The following is a 19,880-nucleotide window of genomic DNA, read 5'->3' as shown; positions in this document are numbered from 1 at the left end:
AAGATTGAACCCAGGGCCTCATATGTGCCAGGCAAGCATTCTACTGCTGAGCCACTCATTCTGAGGTCACTGAGCCTAGCTTCTAGAAGTATAGTGTGTAACACAAAGTAGCCAATTTTCAGGTCATTCAGTACGGGATCACATAAGCAATGACATGGCAAAAAAGACAAGCATTTTCTATCCTTCAGCCATCTTTTGTTGAGTATGTTTAAAATTAAATCAGGAAATACATATATCAATATGGCAAAGCCTCAAGGAGTGAAGCCATCAAATACAACCAGTCTCTATTCAACAGACACATCCATTAAAATCATAGTTAGCACAGAAATTGGTCCTCCACTGACTTTTCTTTTCTTTCAATAAATTTTAGGGGGAAAATTGAGCAGGCTATATAAAAAGACTCATAGGATTTAGTCAGATACACGTATACCTATCTTCCTAGAGTATAGATAGGATCAATAAATCTACTTAAATCTCCCAAATCTTTCAAATCTATGGAAAAGATCTACGACTTGTGTATCTGTCGAAAAGCTGTACCACTCACTGTGTTCAGCGATTGGGTTGAAGCATTCGCTTTGGAATCATGTAGTCTTCAGTTTACCTTTTCTCACTCTCTAGCTTCTTTTTAGCATCATTATTAAAATGTGGATTGTTGTGATTTGGGCATGAGGTGTCCCACAAAAGCTCCTGGGTTGATGCAGGAATATTCGGAGGGGAAATGATTGGATTGTGAGAGCTGGAACCTCATCAGTCACTCCTAGTTTGAAGAGACTGGGTGGTGACTGTAGGCAGGTGGGGCGTGGCTGGAGGAGGTAGGTCACTGGGGGCCTGTCCTGGAAGGAGGCATCTTCCCTGTGGGCCCCTTCTACTTCCTCTCTCTGTTTGCTGTCCACCATGAGCAGAGTAATGCCCCTCTACCATGCCCTCCACCATGATGTTCTGCCTCACCTTGGGCCCAGTGTAATGGAGTCAGTCCACCATGGACTAAACCTCTTTGGAGCCAAAATAAACTTTTGCTCCTCTAAATTGTTCTTCTAAGATATTTTGGTCACAATGATACAAAGCTGAGTAACACATGGGTTAAATGTCTACTTTACAGACTTGTTATGAGGATTTTACATGAATGTGTCCATGTGTGCATGTGGTGCTAGACTTAGTGCCTGGCCCCCAGTAGATGCTTAATATTTGATGTGCTATTACTGTTCAGGCTGAAGGTCAAAACTTAGATCATGAGACCTCCACTGAGTGAATCCAGCACAAAAGGAAGAAAACTAATGTATTTTACTCATATTTTCAGAAACAATCGAAACAAAAAGGGTGACAACAAAATTCAACCAGTATATTACCCTGTATTTCCCAAACTTCTGCTAATTCTGGGTCTCAGTTATTAAGGAAGCAGGAAGGATGCTTGTTGGAAGAAGGAAGATATTTAAATCATCACTGTGGGGCGCCTGGGATGGCGAAACATGTCAGAAGGCTGGTAAAATATATCTATTTGCAAGGTTGTGCTGGATGACTTATAATAGCTTTCATTTGGCAAAAGGTGGAAAAAGGAGAAAATACTATTTCCGAAATGTCCTTTTCTGAAAGGACACTTCTTTAACACCTCCGATTACAATTCTGTGCTTCAATACGTATGAAAGCATTTTGAGTAAACAAGCATATTTCGATTCCATTTTTGGCAACAAAGGGTAGGGAAGAGATTGAATTGATGAAATGTCTATAGCAGTTTTGAAGGCTGCAGAGAAAATGCCCAATTCCCTGCTTCTCAGATGCAGGATACCCACTGTCTTTCAATTTCAATTCTCTGCAGCTGTTCGTCTCTCAGTAACAGCAGGCACCATCAGAAATATCTACCTATGTGTTCTAATAACAACTGATAGAGAACTGGGAAAAAAATCACAATGGGATCATCAGAAAATTAATGCTCTGGGAAATGAAATAGAGCTGTCGGGCCCTATACTCCTCACATTATGGATGACTTCAATTTTGTCTCTACTAACTGAACAGGACATGTTCACGTGGTATAAGCAATTGGATCTCTTTTTACACTAGAAGAATGCTGAAATTAGTTCATATGGCATGCCAAAACTGGAAGTCTCTCGAGTTGTTAAGAACTGTAAAAGGTAGTGCATGACTTTGCAAAGAAAGACAAGATTGAATTTCTGTCCCCTTTGGGTCAAGCACATGATGGAAGGGACAAGTTAAGTGTAACCGGAGGGAAAGTTTATCTCTGGAAGAACACTGTGACTCTCAGGTGATATCCACATTATAAAATAGGAGTGATTGGCAGGTGGATTGAGGTCACAGGCTGACAGGCCTGTTTCACTGTTACACTTTGCCTCACTGGAGAAAAAAATGACGGAACACACAACTTTGTGCAATGTGTGCATTAATCCCAGGAGGTCACAAATGGCTTGGCCTCTGCACTTACGGACTTAGTAAATATTTAATTGAGCATCTATCTATTTTGTGCCAGCCATTGTACTGAGTGCTGGTCAATATTGTGGTGAATACAACAGACATGGTTCCTGCTCTTAAAAAAAAATAGTTGCATGTGCAAATATCCTACCATGAAGCTCATTATCCTATATAGTTAATGTGCATCAGCAAAATAAGAAAGAAAGAAATAGACTAGAGAAGGAGATCGACTGTAAGGAAGTAAGTCAGGTAATTTCAGGTTGTTTCAAGTGCTACCTTAGTAATAAACTGGGATCTGTTTCAGAAAAGCAAACAAACCATTTAAATTGATACCTGAAGAAGCAAGTCACCTGGGCATCTGTGATGGACAACCTTAGCATGACCACCAGTGAGTTGTGCCCTATTATGGACCCTCCATTGAGTAAGGGCAGAACCTACAACCTGATTCCAATCGGTAGTACGTGATAAGAATGAACATAAGATTTTGTAGATGTACAATTCCTAATCCCTTGAACTTAAATGAATCTACGGGGAGATGATCTTCGTGGCCTGATTTCACCAGGTGATCCTGTTAAGACTGGGTTCAGAAATCAGAGATCTGAACAAGCAGACTGTCTCTTGGTAGAGCAAAATGGGAACTTCAGCAGTGTAAGAGGTGGCAGGCTGTGGCTTTGCACGCTCACACACAGCAGCTCTGCTGACTGACATTTAACCATAGAGGACTGCAGGTACCTGTAAGAGACAACTGCAGTGGCAGAAGCAGGAGACACAGAAACGGGGACAGAACATTCCCCTTTAGGCTTAGTGCAGTGGAAGTCCCTATGCTGTATGAACTGAGTCCCCAGGCTGTTGATGAACTAGCACCCATATAAGGAATTTAGAATGCACCCTCCAATTGAATTGCACCGACTCCCTTGCCTTGATGTGCCCCAAACTTGCTTATGTATAAAAGCAAAAGCCCTGCTGCGCTCGGGGCTCAGACTTTGGGAATTATCCCCCTGGGCCATGGTGCCAGTAATAAAGTGTTGCTTCCAGATCTCGGTGTCCTGACCCTCACTCATTTCCCACTATAGTCTCTGCTGCCAAATCTAAGGAACTCCATAGCTGCAATTCTATGAGGGGCCAAGGAAGGAGCTCAGACCTGTGTCGCTCCCTGTGGAGCTTCCATGTGAAAACCTAGCCTCCGGGCGCAGCTCCTAAATCCCAGTGGTGTGAGACCCTGAGCCGAAAACCCAGCTGAGTCCCATCTGCACTTTTGATCCAGAAAAACTGATAATTAATAATGGGAGATAATAAATGGATATTCTTTAAAGCCACTAAATTTGGGGCAATTCATTACACAGCAATACATCAAAAACAAATAGGCTACTCCAATCTAAGCCGGAAGGTTAAGAGGCAGGCAAAGAAGAAGAGAGACAGGAGCCACACCGTAGACTTTTCCAGAACAAATTCAGACATACAGCAGTCCCTGGCTATATGATGCCAACGGCACAGGAAATGCTTAAAAAAGCTGTTGAATGAATGACTCATGAAAGTGTGTTTCTAAATAAGCGTTTAACACTAGACTGCCATGACCACAGCCCCATTCCCAGATTTTAGGATGTGTCTTCAAGGGGCTGGGGTTGTGGCTCAGCAGTACAGCGCTTATCTAGCATGAGTGAGGCACTGGATTCAATCCTTAGCACCACATTAAAAAAATAAAGGCATTTGTCCAACTATAACTAAAAAAATATTTAAAATAAATTAAAATGTCTTCAACAAGTATTTATTGAAATTCCATCATACACAAAGACTATAACATTGTCTTAGAGCCAAGATAAGTGATTAAGAAATAGAGTTTGTCCCAAGAAGCAAATTTTTAGCTAGCAGATCTTTTGGGAACTTCTGAACCAGGAAAAAGCTACGTACTTATTTGGAGATTAAGGACTCCATAATGAGGTAGGATACCACCCAGCAATCTGGATCACAGCTGAAAGCCTATGATTTGAAGTTTCTCTTTAGAGCTTAATAAACTATCTGAAAACCTGCCAAGTGCTAATCAAGTCCGAGGAAGACAGTACTGCAACGAGATAACCCCATCATCCAAGGCCGCATTGATGTTGTTGATGGTTTGGAGGGAAGGAAAATGAAATGGTAAGAGAATTAGCAACTCTGTAACGATGACGAATTCAATACTGAAAAACGCAAAGGTGTTCCATAGATAGGGAAATCACATTCCATGTGTCTAGTCAAGCCTTTTAGATTCATCTGAAAACTCTTAGAGATTCAGAGGGGAAGTACACTGTCACCTCCTAAGAGTCGGAACATGAATGTCATTTCTGCTGGCCATTGGGCATGAGTGGTGGTCACAGAGAAAGCTAGTGGATTCCAGCTGACGGTCCCTGGAGCTAAGAGTGTGATTAGTAGAGCCCAAATGATTTTCTTTAGGTCCTGCTCATTTACCACCGTTCAGCATCAGTTAAGTGACTCTGCCAAGAAGTATTTATTTGCATTTAAAAATGTGACCATCTATGCTTGTCTCTTCCCGAAGTGCACCTCCGAGGTGTTTTTCCAAGGGAAATGCCCATACATTTCAGAAAGAGGCAATTAAAGATGACTTGTGTCCTCAACAGAAGAATAGGAAATAGAAGATAGCAAGCAGATAGCAGACACATGGTATCCAACCAACAGCAAATTTGGAGGTCACTTAAGGGGACCGGGAGGGGTGGTGCATCTTAGGGAGACTTTTAAACATCACACCATTATTATCATCAGCATGAGCTTTGCATTTCGTGAAAATGGAACACAGAATTGCCTTAGTCTGATTTTTCAGATGATGCAACCCATCTCCAACAGATAACCTTTCTATTTTTTTTTTCTGAGTTAGCTTTAGCATACAGCTTAAATGCTCAAAGAGCTCCATAATTAACTGCTTCTTCCCAAAAGCCTGTGAAAAATAAAAACAACACTGATTTTCTAATGAGTTGTCAATTATTTTGCATTGGATAGTATGTTGAACGTGAGCAACTTGTTCTGGAAGAATGATCCATACATTCTTAAATAAAATAGACTTCAAAAAAAAATCCATTTGCAAACAGGGAGACATTTGTTAAGGCCTCTTACTTTCATGTTTTGATGGACACAATTCACGTTCCAACAGACAACGGATGTGTAACTGATGTAATCGCTCTTTGATAAGTGTCATTTCTCATTTGAGATGAAAATGGCAGCCACTGGCAGGTCCCCGTAAAGAGAGATGGTGGGAACTTTCCAAAGCAGCAGCAGAAATGAGATTACAGCTTCTTCCCCTCAGATACGACATGCATAAAAGGAACACTTTGTGCATATTTTTGGAAGTGCCTAGGAATTGCTTTGTCTTGTAAGGAAGTGGGGGGAGGAGAATGGAAGAGCAGAAAAAACAAAAATAAGAAATCATTGAGGAGGCAGGGTGAGGAGGAAAGCCATAGGGTGTCCTTTTTCTGATTCTTGCTCATGTGAGTTGACAGAGGTCTGGCAGATCTGAGGGAAATCTGGAAGAAAGCAAGCCAGTGAATTTCTAATTTCTGATATCTGATTAAAGGATGTGAAGCATTCAGTAGGTTCCCCTGCCTGTGCATGTATGGGCTGCCCCCAAGGGAAGAGAAGGGAGGTAAATTATACCTATGCTTTGCTGGTTGTGCAGACTTCATGTGAGAGCTGCTCTGATCAGCATGGGGATACTTTGGGACACGGCTGCAGAGAGCTCTGCCCCACCAACTTGTATACACAGGGCACTGGCTGCACATCACTGATACTGTGAGATGATCTAAGAGAACCAACTAATGAACAGCTTCTACTTCAATAGTTCTGTTTTGTTTTAATGTATATTTGAGAGAGAGAGAGAGAGAGAGAGAGAGAGAGAGAGAGAGAGAGAGAGAGAGAATGAGTATATCAAAGATGTGATTTCACATGCATTAATTCTTAAGATACAGACAGATTGAAAAGTGAGTTGGCCATTGACTAAACACAAAGTATTCAATGACCATACACCAGACCTGTAATCCCAGAGGCTCAGGAGGCTGAGTCAGGAGGATCACAAATTCAAAACCAGCCTCAGCAACTTAATGAGTCCCTAAGCAACTCAGTGAGACCCCTTCTCTAAATAAAATATAGAAAGGGCTGAAAAAGGGCTGGGGATATATGTCTCTGTGGTTAAGCACCCTTGGGTTCAATTCCTGGTACAAAAAAAAAAAAATTCAGTGATTATACAGATGGTACTCAGAAATGGAAAAAATCACACAGGTAGGATGTTGATAGTCAAAGTCTAGAAAACCATTCAGAAGATTATTTTTTCCTTATCCCATTGTTTTGATTGTTTCTTTGTAGAGATTTTTAGTATTTACTTCCATTTTCAAAATAACCACAAGTTTAAGGTAGAAAAATGTGAGATAGCACAAGAGAAAATCATAAAAATCAGCCATAATACCATCCCATTAAGATAAACCCAATCCACGTTTTCGTTTCTGCCCATCCGGTACTTTTTCTATTCTTTATTTTCCTCCATAAAAATGGGGCTATATCTGCATATTCTGTTGCATAGCCAGATAGCTTTTCCAATTATTAGTATCCAATGAAAAATTTCCCACATGGATGCTTGATTCTTCAACAACTCTTTTATTGGGTTAAACATGTTCTCCTATATGGCTAAATCAACATTTAATTGATTATAAATGCAGACTCATGAAGGGAAGTTAACTAAACCCCAAGGCCACAAAGCTAACAAGGGGTCAGGCTAGGATTTCCCTAGGTCTGTCTGACTCTGAGCAAAGAGTAAGTCTTACTAACACCCTCAAGTGCCCTAATTTACCCTGCCATGGGGGATTGCACTGGCCCAGGGAAATCAGAGCCAACTGTTTTGCCAAGAGTTCTTAGAAGGCAATGGGAATAAGCCCTTACTTTCAAATGTGGATTCCTGGACCCTACTCTGGTTTGCAGAACAAGAATCTCTAGGGTTAAAGGCCAGGAATGTGCATTTAAAAATGTTCCACAGTGAAATGTACTAAAATGTTCAAAGTCTTGCAAAGAAGACAAAATAAGTGTTTGTTGAATGAATGGATATTGAGCTAAGGACATGCCGGAACTTAAGATCTAGGACACCTTGCTTCCCAACCCTCCACCCAGAGGAAATATAGGCCTGTTTTAGGGTGAGTTCAAGTAAAGCCTCTGGTCTCCCCCTTGGTCACACCCAGAAACTCACGCTGTGATTGACACAGAGCTATGATGAAACCCAGAACTGCACAAGCTTTCTATTTTAAATAATCACTCTGGATGACCAGGTGTTACATTTCCCCAGCAGAAGACGTGTGAACTCAACTGATGACAGCCCCTATTTTATAGGCAGAACTATCTTTTAAAAGAGTCATCATCGTTTTGAGTTTTGACATTTTTTGACACACGAAAAGCATGTCTTACTCATAGGGCGAATTTTCCCCCTCAACACCATGAGCTCAATCTTAGGGCCCATGAGACTTCTAGCAGCTCAGGAAAAATATTTCAGTTTATTACAAAATCAGAAAAAAAAATGACCCAAAAAAAGAAAAATCAGAAAAAAATCTACATGGACATGCATTAGCATGGGGATCTAATTAGAATAAGATCTATCCCATGCTTATATTATTATATCCAAATGGAATTAAAGCATATTAACAGTAAGTTGTTAATAAAAAAAATCTATGAATATAATCTAGTCTCTATTATATACAGTGTCACACTAATATAGTCATAAAATATAATTTTAATGTTTTCTTTTTTAAGAAATACTTTCAGTTGTAGTTGGACACAATACCTTTATTTTATTTATATGTGGTGCCGAGGATGGAACCCAGGGCCTCACATGTGCCAGGCAATGCTCTGCTGATGAGCCCCAGCCCCAGCCCCAACTGTAATGTCCTCCTGTCCGGAGGCAGCCCACGGAAATCACACCATAGCTCTGCCGACCCGATGGCTCTGGGCCCAGGCGAGAGACTCTTACCTGACAGGCATTGTACAGGAGCTGATGTTCGAACTTCTTGATCCCAAGGATGTTCTGGAACATCTCGTAGAGTTGCTCCTTGCTCAGAATCAGCTCGGAGGCCGCGCTAGCCGTCATCCGGGCCTGCTGCTTCCTGGGGTCCTCCTCCCCCCGGTAGATGGCATCAAACTTGGCCATCCAGGAGCTCAGCACCGTCTCCTTGCTGAGGCCGTCGATCTCGGGCAGGCTGCGCACCCTCTTCTCGATGTGCTTCTTGAAGACCTCCCGGGAGTCGTTGGCCGAGCAGCCTCCACTCTGCACCATGCGCGCCACACGGTCACTCTTCAGGAACACCTGAGGGAGAAAAGGGCCGGGAAAGAAAGTGAGCCGCGGAGGTGCTGGTCCCCTGGGGTGGACATGGGGCCGTCGCTCAAGTGTCCCACCCCAGGCAGCAGTGTGGTCACAGCCAGCCCCACCACCTCCTCCCGGCGCGAACTCAGCCAAGTCACCCAGTTGGCTTCTGTGTCCATATTTGCAAAATGAAAGTAGCCATGGTACCCTAGTCTCCCCTTATATGAAAGGGGTATCTTTTTTGGGGTGCAGGGTACCAGGGGCGTTTGACCACTGAGCCCCATCCCCAGCCCTATTTTGTATTTTCTCTCGAGACAGGGTCTCACTGAGTTGCTTAGGGCCTTGCTATTTGAACTCATGATCCTCCTGCCTCAGCCTCCTGAGTCCCTGGGGTCACAGCTGTGGGCTACCGTGCCCAGCTGAAAGCGATATCTTTCATGGACCCCAGTGGGTGCCTAAAGCCACTAATAGCACTCAACTCTGTATATACCATGTTTTCCCCCTATACCTATATAGCTATGATATAGCTTCATTTGTACATCAGACCTAATAAGGGATTAGCAATAATACCAATAATAAACTAGAACAATTATAACAATGCATTGTCATAAAAGTTGCTTAAAACTTATAAGTCGATCATTTCTGGAATTTTTCAATTTAATATTTTTAGATTGTACTTGACTACTTTGCAGAAAGCAAAACCCCCAATGGAGAGAGGACAGTCCCTCCCAGGTGTAGCAAGGATTGCATGTGACAATATTACAAGAGGCAGCAGGTCTCTGCTCAGGCCACTGGGGTTCTTTCTCTGCTACTTAGAGGCAGTGTGAATTTTGGTAAGTTAACCTCTTAGTACTTCAGTGTTCTTTTCTATACGATGGGGGTAATGGTCCCTATATAGATAGGTCTTTTAAAATGAGGATTCAATGAAGTGTACTAAAAACAGTGCCTGACTCACTAAATGCCACATAAGTTGTTATGATCATGATAAGGTAAAGTAGCTGGCATGTTGTGTGGACAGAGCTCTTGATAGCTTGTATTTGCAACTTATTTTATTCCCTGGATTGATGGTGCTCGTCATAAGTGGAATTAAATAAGTATTAGGTAATCGTATATTTAATTTTTTATGACCTTCCTGAATGTAAGCTCCAGACAGGCAGGACTAGGTTCTTTTTTTTCCTATTTGTTTATTTATACTGGAGATTAAACCCAGCAGTATTCTACCATTGAGCCACATCTCCAGCCCTTTTTATATTTTGATTTTGGGACAGGGTCAAAGTTGCTTAGGGTCTCACTAAGTTGCTGAGGCTGGCTCTGAAATTGCAATCCTCCGGCTGGCCTCCCGAGTCATTGGGATCACAGGTGTGAGCCACTATACCAGGCAACGGTATGTCCTTGTTCCCCACAATATCTATTGCCTCTAGTACAGCACCTGACCCTTAGAAAATTAGCAATGAACTGTGGTGCTCTGTTCTGTCTGCTTTGTAGATAGAAAAACCAAGACAGGGGAAAGGAATCGTTCTTGGTCACCAAAACTGTCTAATGACCAATATCTGGTCTCTTTCTGGGTGGCAGGGGTTACTGGGGATTGAACTCAGGGGCACTCACCACTGAGCCCCATCCCCAGCCCTATTTTGTATTTTATTTAGAGACAGGATCTCACAGAATTGCTTAGGGCCTCCCTGTTGCTGAGGCTGGCTTTGAACTCACGATCCTCCTGCCTTATTAGCCTCCTTAGCTGTTGGGATTACAGGCTTGCGCCATCATACCCAGCAACATCTGGTCTTTTTACTGCAACCTGATTCCTTCTCTCTGGGGCTGTTCCGCCCGGTGGGACCCTCCCTTAGTGGTTTGGCTGTTGTGCCTGAGTTCTGGCATCATGCCACCTATTAAGAGTTCTTGATTTCGGTCCACTACCCACCACTCCAAAGTGACAGAGCTACATGGTTCTGGGATGTAATACAAGGCTCATATTCAGAGAGGGAACAACAGGCACTACTGAGCTGTGTCCTGGTCACACTTCGTAAGGTGCATAAAGATCCCTCGAAAGGCAGAGCAAATGTCGGATGTTCCTCTGTGCGGCTGGAGGAAGCGCCCTGGCTGGCCGGGAGGGAGGTGGTGTTGCCTGGGGGCACTTGGAGGGCATCCAGATGCCTCACGCTTTATTGCAACACTTTCTTTGGGTGGAGAGATGTCACAAAGGTGACTTATGTTTACTGTTGGCTGTATGAAGTAATTAGCTTAGGAAGTGGGGCTGGGGGCTTCTTCACAGCATAGAGAGGGGCCCGCTCCCCACTTCCTGAAACTGGGACTTGGTTGAGACCTTGGAGGTCCTTTGAAAATCAATTACAGAGGAAAAGTTCCAGATGAATGCTTAGGGCGGAGGAGTCTTAATGAGCTAAATAACTCACTGAAAACCTGGAATGCTACATGCAGATGGTTTCTCTGTCTAACCTATTGTGAGCCTCAGCTGCAGGCCTAGACCTCAAAGAAGACCAAAGTTCTGAGGCACACAAAGAAGTCTCTGGAAAGGCAATGTATTGTTGTGACAGGCACTTTAAACCTGGTCCCATGCCAGCTTTGGCCCTAGCTTGCTGGCATCAGGGCTATTAGCCTGCATTTTAAGGGCACTGCTGGTGGGACTGAAAATTGGTGCAACCACTCTGGAAAGCAGTATGGACATTCCGCAGGAAACTGGAAATGGAACCACCATTTGACCCAGCTATCCCACTCCTTGGTTTATACCCAAAGGACTTCAAATCAGTATACTACAGTGACACAGCCAAATCAATGTTTATAGCAGCTCAATTAACAAGAGCTAAACTATGGAATTAGCCTAGGTGCCCTTCAACGGGTGAGTGGATAAAGAAAATGTTGTATATATACATAATGGAATATTACTCAGCCTTAAAAAAGAATGAAATGATGGTATTTGCTGGTAAATAGATGGAGTTGGAGAATATCATGCTAAGTGAAATAAGCCGATCCCAACAAACCAAAGGGTGAATGTTTTCTATGTAGAGACAGGTTTTCACTGAGTTGCTTAGGGCCTTGATAAGTTGCTGAGGCTGGCTTTGAACTCCTGATCCTCTTGCCTCAGCCTCCGGAGCCACTGGGATTCCAGGTGTGCATCACCGTGCCTGGCCCTATGGGTCTTCCAAAACAAGTTAGTGAGACTAGATTTTTTTTCCCCCAGGGACCTGATAACAAGGAGTTAAGAGACAGGTAGGATGTTGACACTGTAGTCCCAGCTGGTGTCCATAACTGGCTGGGGAGCCCTGAATCCCAGACACGTTCCCCTGGGTGCCCAGCAGCCACACAGCACATGTTTGTCGACCCACGAGTGGTGGCCTAGCGGTCACTTCACCTCCATCAACCTCATTCTCCTGCCCCGTCCCCGCAGGCTCATCACCCCTCCTCCCTGGCCAAGGATCAAACTGAGAGGACTTTGAAAAGCGGAAGGAGATGTGACCTCCGGGACCCAGAAAGGGGCCGTGAGCTTTGTCAACAGGGTGACAAAGGAAGCTGAAGTCTGAGGGGACAGGGGAAGGTGAAGTGCCCTAAGGAGGCCAGACAGCCACGGGGAGAGAAGGGGACAGCAGGAAGTTGATTTTCCCAGGCTCATCATCTGCCTTGGCCTCTCTGCCCGCCATAAGGCAAGTGGGGCCCGAGCCAGCCTCCCCGTGACCCCCACACAGGGGACGGATGTGCTTGGGCGTCTGCAACAACCACTGGAGCTCACGTGTGCTGGGCGCTCTACCTGCTTTCCTGCGGCTTCTTGTGTGTGTGTGAGTGTGTATGTGTGTGTGTGTGTGGCTTAGTGGCTCTGACATGGGACTTTAACCTCGGGTGCCACTCTTGGCAGCCCATCCATAAACCCCCTCTACTCTTCTGCCAACCCCCAGACAGGTCATCACGAGAGATGGGAGATAAAGAAATAGGGGGCTGCGAAGGGCAGTCAATCCAGAAGTGTGGCCCCTTTATCAGCCCTCCCCGTCCCCCCACAGTCTAGCCACCAAAGTCGGTTTGGAAACTCAGGAACACACCCGCTCCGCGTGGCTCTAGTACATGGTGAGGCTGGTCCAGCTCCCACGACTTGCTGACAGGCTGAGAAGCCAGGACAGAGTCTTTCCTGCTTTGAACAAGTTTATCATTCCAACACAGATCAGAAAGTCAATGAGATTCAGAAAACCCCAGACGCCAACCAGCAACACATGGTCGCCCTTCATTAAGGGCATGGGGCCAACATCATTGTGTTCAGGGCAGGGGGCTCTGGGATCATACCACGTGGGTTCAAATCTAGGCTCTTCTGCCTCCTAGCTCTGTCACCTGAGCAGTAATTGTCCTTGGTTTTCATTTCCTCCCCATTAAAGTGGGGATCATAGGCTGGGTGTGGTGGGGCACACACCTGTAATCGCAGGGGCTCCGGAGGCTGAGGCAGGAGGATCTCAAGTTTGAGGCCAGCCCCAGCAACTTATCGAGGCCCTATACAACTTAGCAAAACCCTGTCTCAAAATTTTAAAAAAATGAAATATAAAGGGCTGGGCTGTGGCTAGGTGGTTATATACCCCTGGGTTCAATCCTGGTACCTAAATAAATAAATAAATAAAAAGTAAAATGAGGATCAGAACAAACTTTAACAGTAGGATTTTGATAAGCATCCAATGAGATCATGCCTCCATTTCATTAGTACATTGCCCATGACGGGATCAGAATGTGATTAAAAGTTATAGTTATTTTAATGGAAATATGCAGCTATGAAAATTATATATATATATATATATATATATATATATATATATATATATATATATATATATATATATATATATATATATATATATAACTGGTATCTCAAGTTATCTAAGATATACTTTTAAGTCAGAGCCTTCTGAGATGAGGCTTGGGATAAGAGCATGATCCTGGATTGAGAACCATACACATATGGCATTTTACTAGTGATAATATGTCATATATTTGAGTTTTGTACAGGAAGGAGATCAAAACAACTTGCTCTAAATAAGAGAGATGGGCATTAACATTTTGCTATGATGTCCCAGTTTATAATGGGAGTCTAATAGTTACCTTTATGCTCAAATACCTGGAAAGATATATAAAAAATCTAAGCATGGTTGTCTAGGAATATAAGTATTTTAACCATTTAAATTCAGAGATTTTTTCCCCTACATTCTCTAACTATTTTATAGCTGACATCCCTTACTTTTATCGTCTTTTAAAATACCACTCTCTAACTAAAAAAAAAAAAGAAAGAAAGAAAAAGAAAAAATACAAAATTTTACTTTCTTTGAGGCTGGGTGCCTGTTAATTTTTAAAATAAAATGCGCTTTTTAATCTTAACCCATATGTCTCATGATCTCATTTATGGGACACCTAAAAACTTAAATTAAGCAAAAAATAGACCACTTATGATAACTTTGAAATAGATCTTTGTTTTTAGAATTCTATTCTTTTGGGAAAAGTAAAAGGTGAATGATTGGTGATGATATTCATTAACACAATGATGTCATTGATAATATTACAATAGTAAATTATATACTAAATACTATATTACGATTTCCAACCCATATTCATGCACGTGTGTCGATTTCATTGAAATGCTTGCAGGATTGAAAACTTGACACCTCATGGGTTTAAAGATACTCCCCAACAAAAGGTAAAGGGTCCTGGGCTGGATTTCTTTAGCACACCTGGGGCCACGGCCAGGTGGTAGGTGGAAATAGGCCAAGAGCAAACCATCTCCCTTTTGTCTCTGCAGACCTTCTCCCTGTCTCCTCCTTGCACCTCCCTTGCCTTTTCCCAGGTCCTTAAAGCAGGCAGTGGACTGATTAAGTTTGATTTCTCTTCTATTATTGCTAGGTAGCACATGCATAGAAATACATGCAGCTGTATACATGTAGCACATGGTACCGTGCCACCTTTCTCTCCCTATAACCTTAATGTATCAATAATGCAACTTTCCAGGACATGTGCATATGTCTGTATGTGTGTGTATATGCATATGTAGTATGCAAACCCACATAGACGTATATACACATATCATTTATGCACACCTGAGAGCTCAATGTGGTTTGAAGCTTCCTCTCTTTTGTAAATGCCTTATTGTTGCCGGGAACTGTGGTGCACACCTGTAATCCCAGCAGCTTGGGAGGCTGAGGCAGGAGGATTTCGAGTTCAAAGCCAGCCTCAGCAAAAGCAAGGTGCTAAGCAACCCCGGTGAGACCCTGTCTCTAAATAAAATACAAAATAGGGCTAAGGTTGTGGCTCAGTGATCCAGTGCCCCTGGGTTGGATCCCTAGTACCAAAGCAAACAAAGAGAGCTCATTGTACTAACTTACTATTTCTGTTTTCCTTGGTAAAAACTTGGGAAACCTCTGTTTAGCCTAAGAATGGTTTTACAATGTTACCTGGCATGTTACCACCTTTATGTAACCCCCACCCCGCACAAACTGGGTATAAATTTCAAAGAATTTCCAGACTCAGGGTCCAGGGATTTTTAGGCATTAGTCCCTCTGGACCGCTGCAGCTTAAATAAATCTGCTTCCTGATAACTCCTCCAGCCGCCCCATCAATATGAAGAGTGGGGCAGTCTGTGTAGAATATGGACACAGATTCCTGCTACCAATTAGAGTGCTTGGGTCACAGTGATAAATTCTGTCGTTTTATTTTTTTCCTCCCTTGTACTGGGGATTGAACCCAGGGGTGCTCAACTCCTGAGCCACATCCTTAGCACATTTTTATATCTTATTTAGAGACAGGGTCTCACCAGGTTGCTTAGGGCCTCACTAAGTTGCTGAGGCTGGCCTTGAACTTGATCCTCTTTCCCCAGCCCCCCCCCCTCCCCCCCCCCCCCCCCCCCCCCCCCCCCCCCCGAGCTGCTGGGATGACAGGTGTGCACACCACTGCACCTGGCCAAGATGTTTATCTTAAAGGAGCTGAGAGTCCAGAAGGGTGTAGTGGCCCCTCTGATGCCCCATCTCAGGTCTGTGGGTGTGGGGACAGGATGGAGTTGCCTTTCGAGTCAGATTTCAGAGCATGCACTCCAGCCCTCCGCCCTCATGCCATAAACCAAGGGCTTAAAGGCTTATTCTGCTGCTCTGCATAATCCGCTCAGACAATCCGGGCCACCAGCAAAGGACAAAGTAACCCATATACTCTTGAGAGTCATGGGAACCTCAACCTCACCTTCCAGCTCAGATCCTAGGCCACAGGAGCTAGCGTTAAGGGTGGCCAAAGTTGCATGGGCTCAGATGTGGAAAAGAACAGTGTCTCCCCACTGCTTTTACTTCTGAAAAAATGGCTCTGGATTTCTTTAGCATGTTGATAAATCACCACTCTTACCGAACAATTCTAAGGCCTAAACTGCGCTTTCCTAGGACAATAATCTCAAAAGTTTTAAAGGAAAAGTTGATATATATATTTAACTGTCAGTGATGTTGGTAAACTGGTATGCAAACATGTGGTATGGTAAGATGGAGTGTATGATGAGAGAGAGAGAGAGGGAGGGAGGGAGGGAGGGAGGGAGGGAGGAAGAATCCATTTGGAAGGAGAATGTTGGCTGATCTCAGCTTTGGAGCTTCCATTCACCCTCCAGCATCAAACACCCTAAATTCTTATTCGGAAACCACGGTGTGTCACTGTGACTGCCGCAGGCCGAGTCTGACTTCAGGCTCCAGGGGTGGTACCATCCATCGCAGGCCGTACCCCTGGGCTATATTTGTCCTCCATACATTGTGATTGACTCAGGAAGGTACAGTTGACCATGGCTATTCTAGGAAATCTCCCCTGGTCTTTGCTGGGACTCTCAGCAAAGAGGCATTCTCTTCGCCCCTGGGGTTGCAAAGCTGGTGGAAGGGTCTAGTGTCTTCTCCATGGAGAGTACCTGCTCAAGAGTGAAGTTCACATGTGAGTGGACTCATGTGAGAAGTAGGGGGGAAGGGCCGGGCATAAAGCCTGTCATCCCAGTGGCTCGGGAGGCTGAGGCAGGAGGATCCCAAGTTCAAAGCCAGCCTCAGCAAAAGAGAGGCCCTAAGCCACTCAGTGAGACCCTGTCTCTAAATTAAAAAAAAAAAAAATTAAAAGGGCTGGGCATGTGGCTCAGTGGTTAAGAGCCTTGAGTTCAATCCCTGGTACCAAAAAAAAAAAAAAAAAGAAGTGGGTGAAGATGCCCATCTTTCTGGCCTACTGGCCAATCTGGAGTCTCTGTCTGTCTCTGTGTGGCTAAAGCAGGGCCTACTTCTGGCCTGTTGAGTTACTTGAGCAAACATCTCTCTTTTTAGGCTAAAGCCAATTTGAGGTGGGTGTCTGTCACTTGGAATTCAAAGAATCCTAGTCCAAAAGGCTTACTGGGGATACACCAGCCCCCAGAGTCAGGTGGGGAAGGTGCTAGCTTTCCACCGCCCAGGAGTGATTGGATCTGGAGCTCAGCCAGGCTGAGTATGAACCCTGATCCCTGGACTGAGGACCTCCGCTTCAGAGGATCAGACTTCTCGAGAAAAGTGAATCTGAGACTCTCCAGAGCTTACTAATGAAGACAGCAGTTAGATCGTTAATGCCCCACGTTCTCTCCTATGTTACTCAAATCCTAACATTAAACATTCAGTAATTTCTTGTTGGCCTGCATTCTCACGAGACCCCAAAGAAGCTCTTTCAAATAAACCAGACACTATAAAAGAAAATATCGGGATCACTTTAGATATCATGACGATTCCCAGAGACTCATTAGCCTGGTGACGACTATTAATTTTCAAATTTAATTAACAGAAATGGCACTTTCTTTTAATTTGTGTCATTAGTCAAATGAGCTTCCTAATTAAGATGTGCAATCTACAAATTTATAAACTCCAGTGAATGAGTCTAAACATGGAACCACTGATAAGGGTCTGTTCTGACAAGGGTTCTCACGTTTCTCTCCTACTGGCTTTCAGAACTTGAAAAAGAGGGAGAAATTAATTTCATTACTAGGCATTTTCTAGACACAATCTTTGGTTACATATACTCAAGTTAGTCCCTGCCATACATCACTATGATTCCAAATTCCATTTCTACTCTCCATGAAATTCAACTGAAAAATTGCATGACATCAGATAAAACAGCAAGACCAATGCTCACTGACAATAATGGATGCTAATTGCTAAAGTTAAAAAAAAAAAAAGATTTAAATTTGCACAAGTATAAAAATGACCTCAACTTTTTTTTTCTTTCTTTCTTTTTTTTTTTTTTTTTGGCACCAGGGATTGAACTCAGGGGCACTTAACCACTGAGCCACATCCCCAGCTCTATTTTGTATTTTATTTACAGACAGGGTCTCACTGAGTTGCTTAGCGCCTTGCTTTTGCGGAGGCTGGCTTTGAATTCAAGATCCTCCTGCCTCAGCCTCCTGAGCTGCTGGGATCATAGGCGTGTGCCACTGCACCTGGCTAAAAAATGATCTCAACTTCTAAAACAGCTTCATATAGAAATCCCATCAAGGAAATATTGTGTAAAACGAGTCTGTGGTTGGAACCAACAAATATCCAGAAACAAAGGTTGTTTACTGTTAAATGCTACTCAGCAAACCAGCTGATGCTTTCACAAGATCTCACTGCAATCATGCTCCACTCTTGGTGCTGGGAGCCATTAGCCAAGTAGGTATGACAATTTCCTTGCCAGTGTACCCCCATGTTGCTTAGTGGAAGGACTCCTGGAAGGTGACCTTGCTCAAGGACCAGGGCGGATCCGTGTTTAGGGTGTTCCCGGTTTAGGATAATCCGAGTTTAGGGCGTTCCCGGTTTAGGAAGATTATTCCTGCTGGGAATAGGGCGTATCCTGCTGCCTGAGTTCCTCTTGAGTTCTTAAGGATTCAGACAGTATTTTTTGGGAGACAGAAGCCCAGTGGAGGTGTGGATTTGGGCAGAGAACGTGGATTTCCCCAGAACGTGTTTGTAGACGGCCGGTGTGAGATCGGGAATAAAGAATTGCTGTTTGAATCTACAAAGCTGTGAGTGGCTCGTGATTTGTGCCCAGCCAGACTGCGGCATCTTGGCATGAAAGAAGGAATCAAATACTTCAATCAGTGAGAAGGAGAGTTTTACCAAATCAGGATCTCTCAACTAGGATGTCAATCAATTACCATATTGAAAGCAATTGTGGATTGAATTGGCCAATGGGAAGATCGATGGTGTGCTTAGAGCATCTGAGGGGCAGGAGCTCCAACATATTTGTTCTGAAATAATTTTCTGTCTAATAATGGAAGGAAGGAGAGCTGGAGGGAGGGAAGGAAGAAGAAAATTAATGAAGCAATCCTGTTGGGGCGAGGATCCGATCGTGTTGGATTTTCGTACACTTGTTTCACAATTATTTTTATTTTGAATTGCACATGGCAGGATGCCATCAGCTTTTGGTGTTTAGGAGTTAGAATCTAATGGTTTTAAACTAGCCTTGAGGGTGGATAAGAAATCCGGGACATGGCATTCCAAATACAGATAACATTTATCTGGTTCACATTAACATAGATGAGGATATAAAGTAAAATTCTTTTAAGGTCTACGTAGTCATTTCTGAAAATATGCATGTCAGGAAAACATTGCCAATGGGAAGGTAGGGTATGTCTGCTTCTTTTTTAAAAAAAAACCTTTTTTTAAAAATTGGTGCTTTATAATTTTACATAATAGTGGGTGAGGTGCATTGTTACATGTTTGTGCATGCACACAATACAATAATACAAATGGGTCGATTTCATTTCCCAGGACCTCCCCTTTCCTTCCTCTTGCTCCCCTTCTTCTGCTCTGCTAGACCACTTCATTTTCATAAGACCACCGCCCCCTGCTATTTCCCCCCCTTTTCCCTCTCTATCTTCCACATATGAAAGAAAACATACAACCCTTCACTTTCTGAGTTTGGCTTATTTTGCTTAACATAATGCTCTCGAGTTCCATCCGTTTTTCCAGAAAATGGCATGCCTATTTCTTAAATGATGGACAAATGACAGATAATATCCACATTGAGAAAGAATACTTATGAAACTTAAGAATACTGGAGGAGCTGGGCACAGTGGCACACGTCTGGAATCCCAGTGGCTCAGGAGGTTGAGGCAGAAGGATCACAAGTTCAAAGCCAGCCTCAGCCACTTAGTAAGGCCCTAAGC

The 19,880-nt window shown here is 43.5% G+C and overlaps 1 protein-coding gene across 15 annotated transcripts in view; it reads right to left on the bottom strand.

Annotated features, from left to right (window-relative positions):
• The window catches only part of Cadps (calcium dependent secretion activator), a 480,817-nt gene that overhangs the window by 358,311 nt on the left and 102,626 nt on the right, over window positions 1-19,880 (bottom strand). For all 15 annotated transcript variants that reach the window (XM_077105438.1, XM_077105450.1, XM_077105449.1 and 12 more), the window contains one exon: window positions 8,411-8,743. In XM_077105438.1, the coding sequence (XP_076961553.1) occupies window positions 8,411-8,743 (333 nt within the window). The remainder of the gene's footprint in view (window positions 1-8,410; window positions 8,744-19,880) is intronic.

The sequence above is a fragment of the Callospermophilus lateralis genome, chromosome 1 (assembly GCF_048772815.1).
Source record: "Callospermophilus lateralis isolate mCalLat2 chromosome 1, mCalLat2.hap1, whole genome shotgun sequence".
In the NCBI taxonomy this organism is placed as follows: Eukaryota; Metazoa; Chordata; class Mammalia; order Rodentia; family Sciuridae; genus Callospermophilus; species Callospermophilus lateralis.
This window is presented reverse-complemented; position numbering and strand designations above follow the sequence as displayed.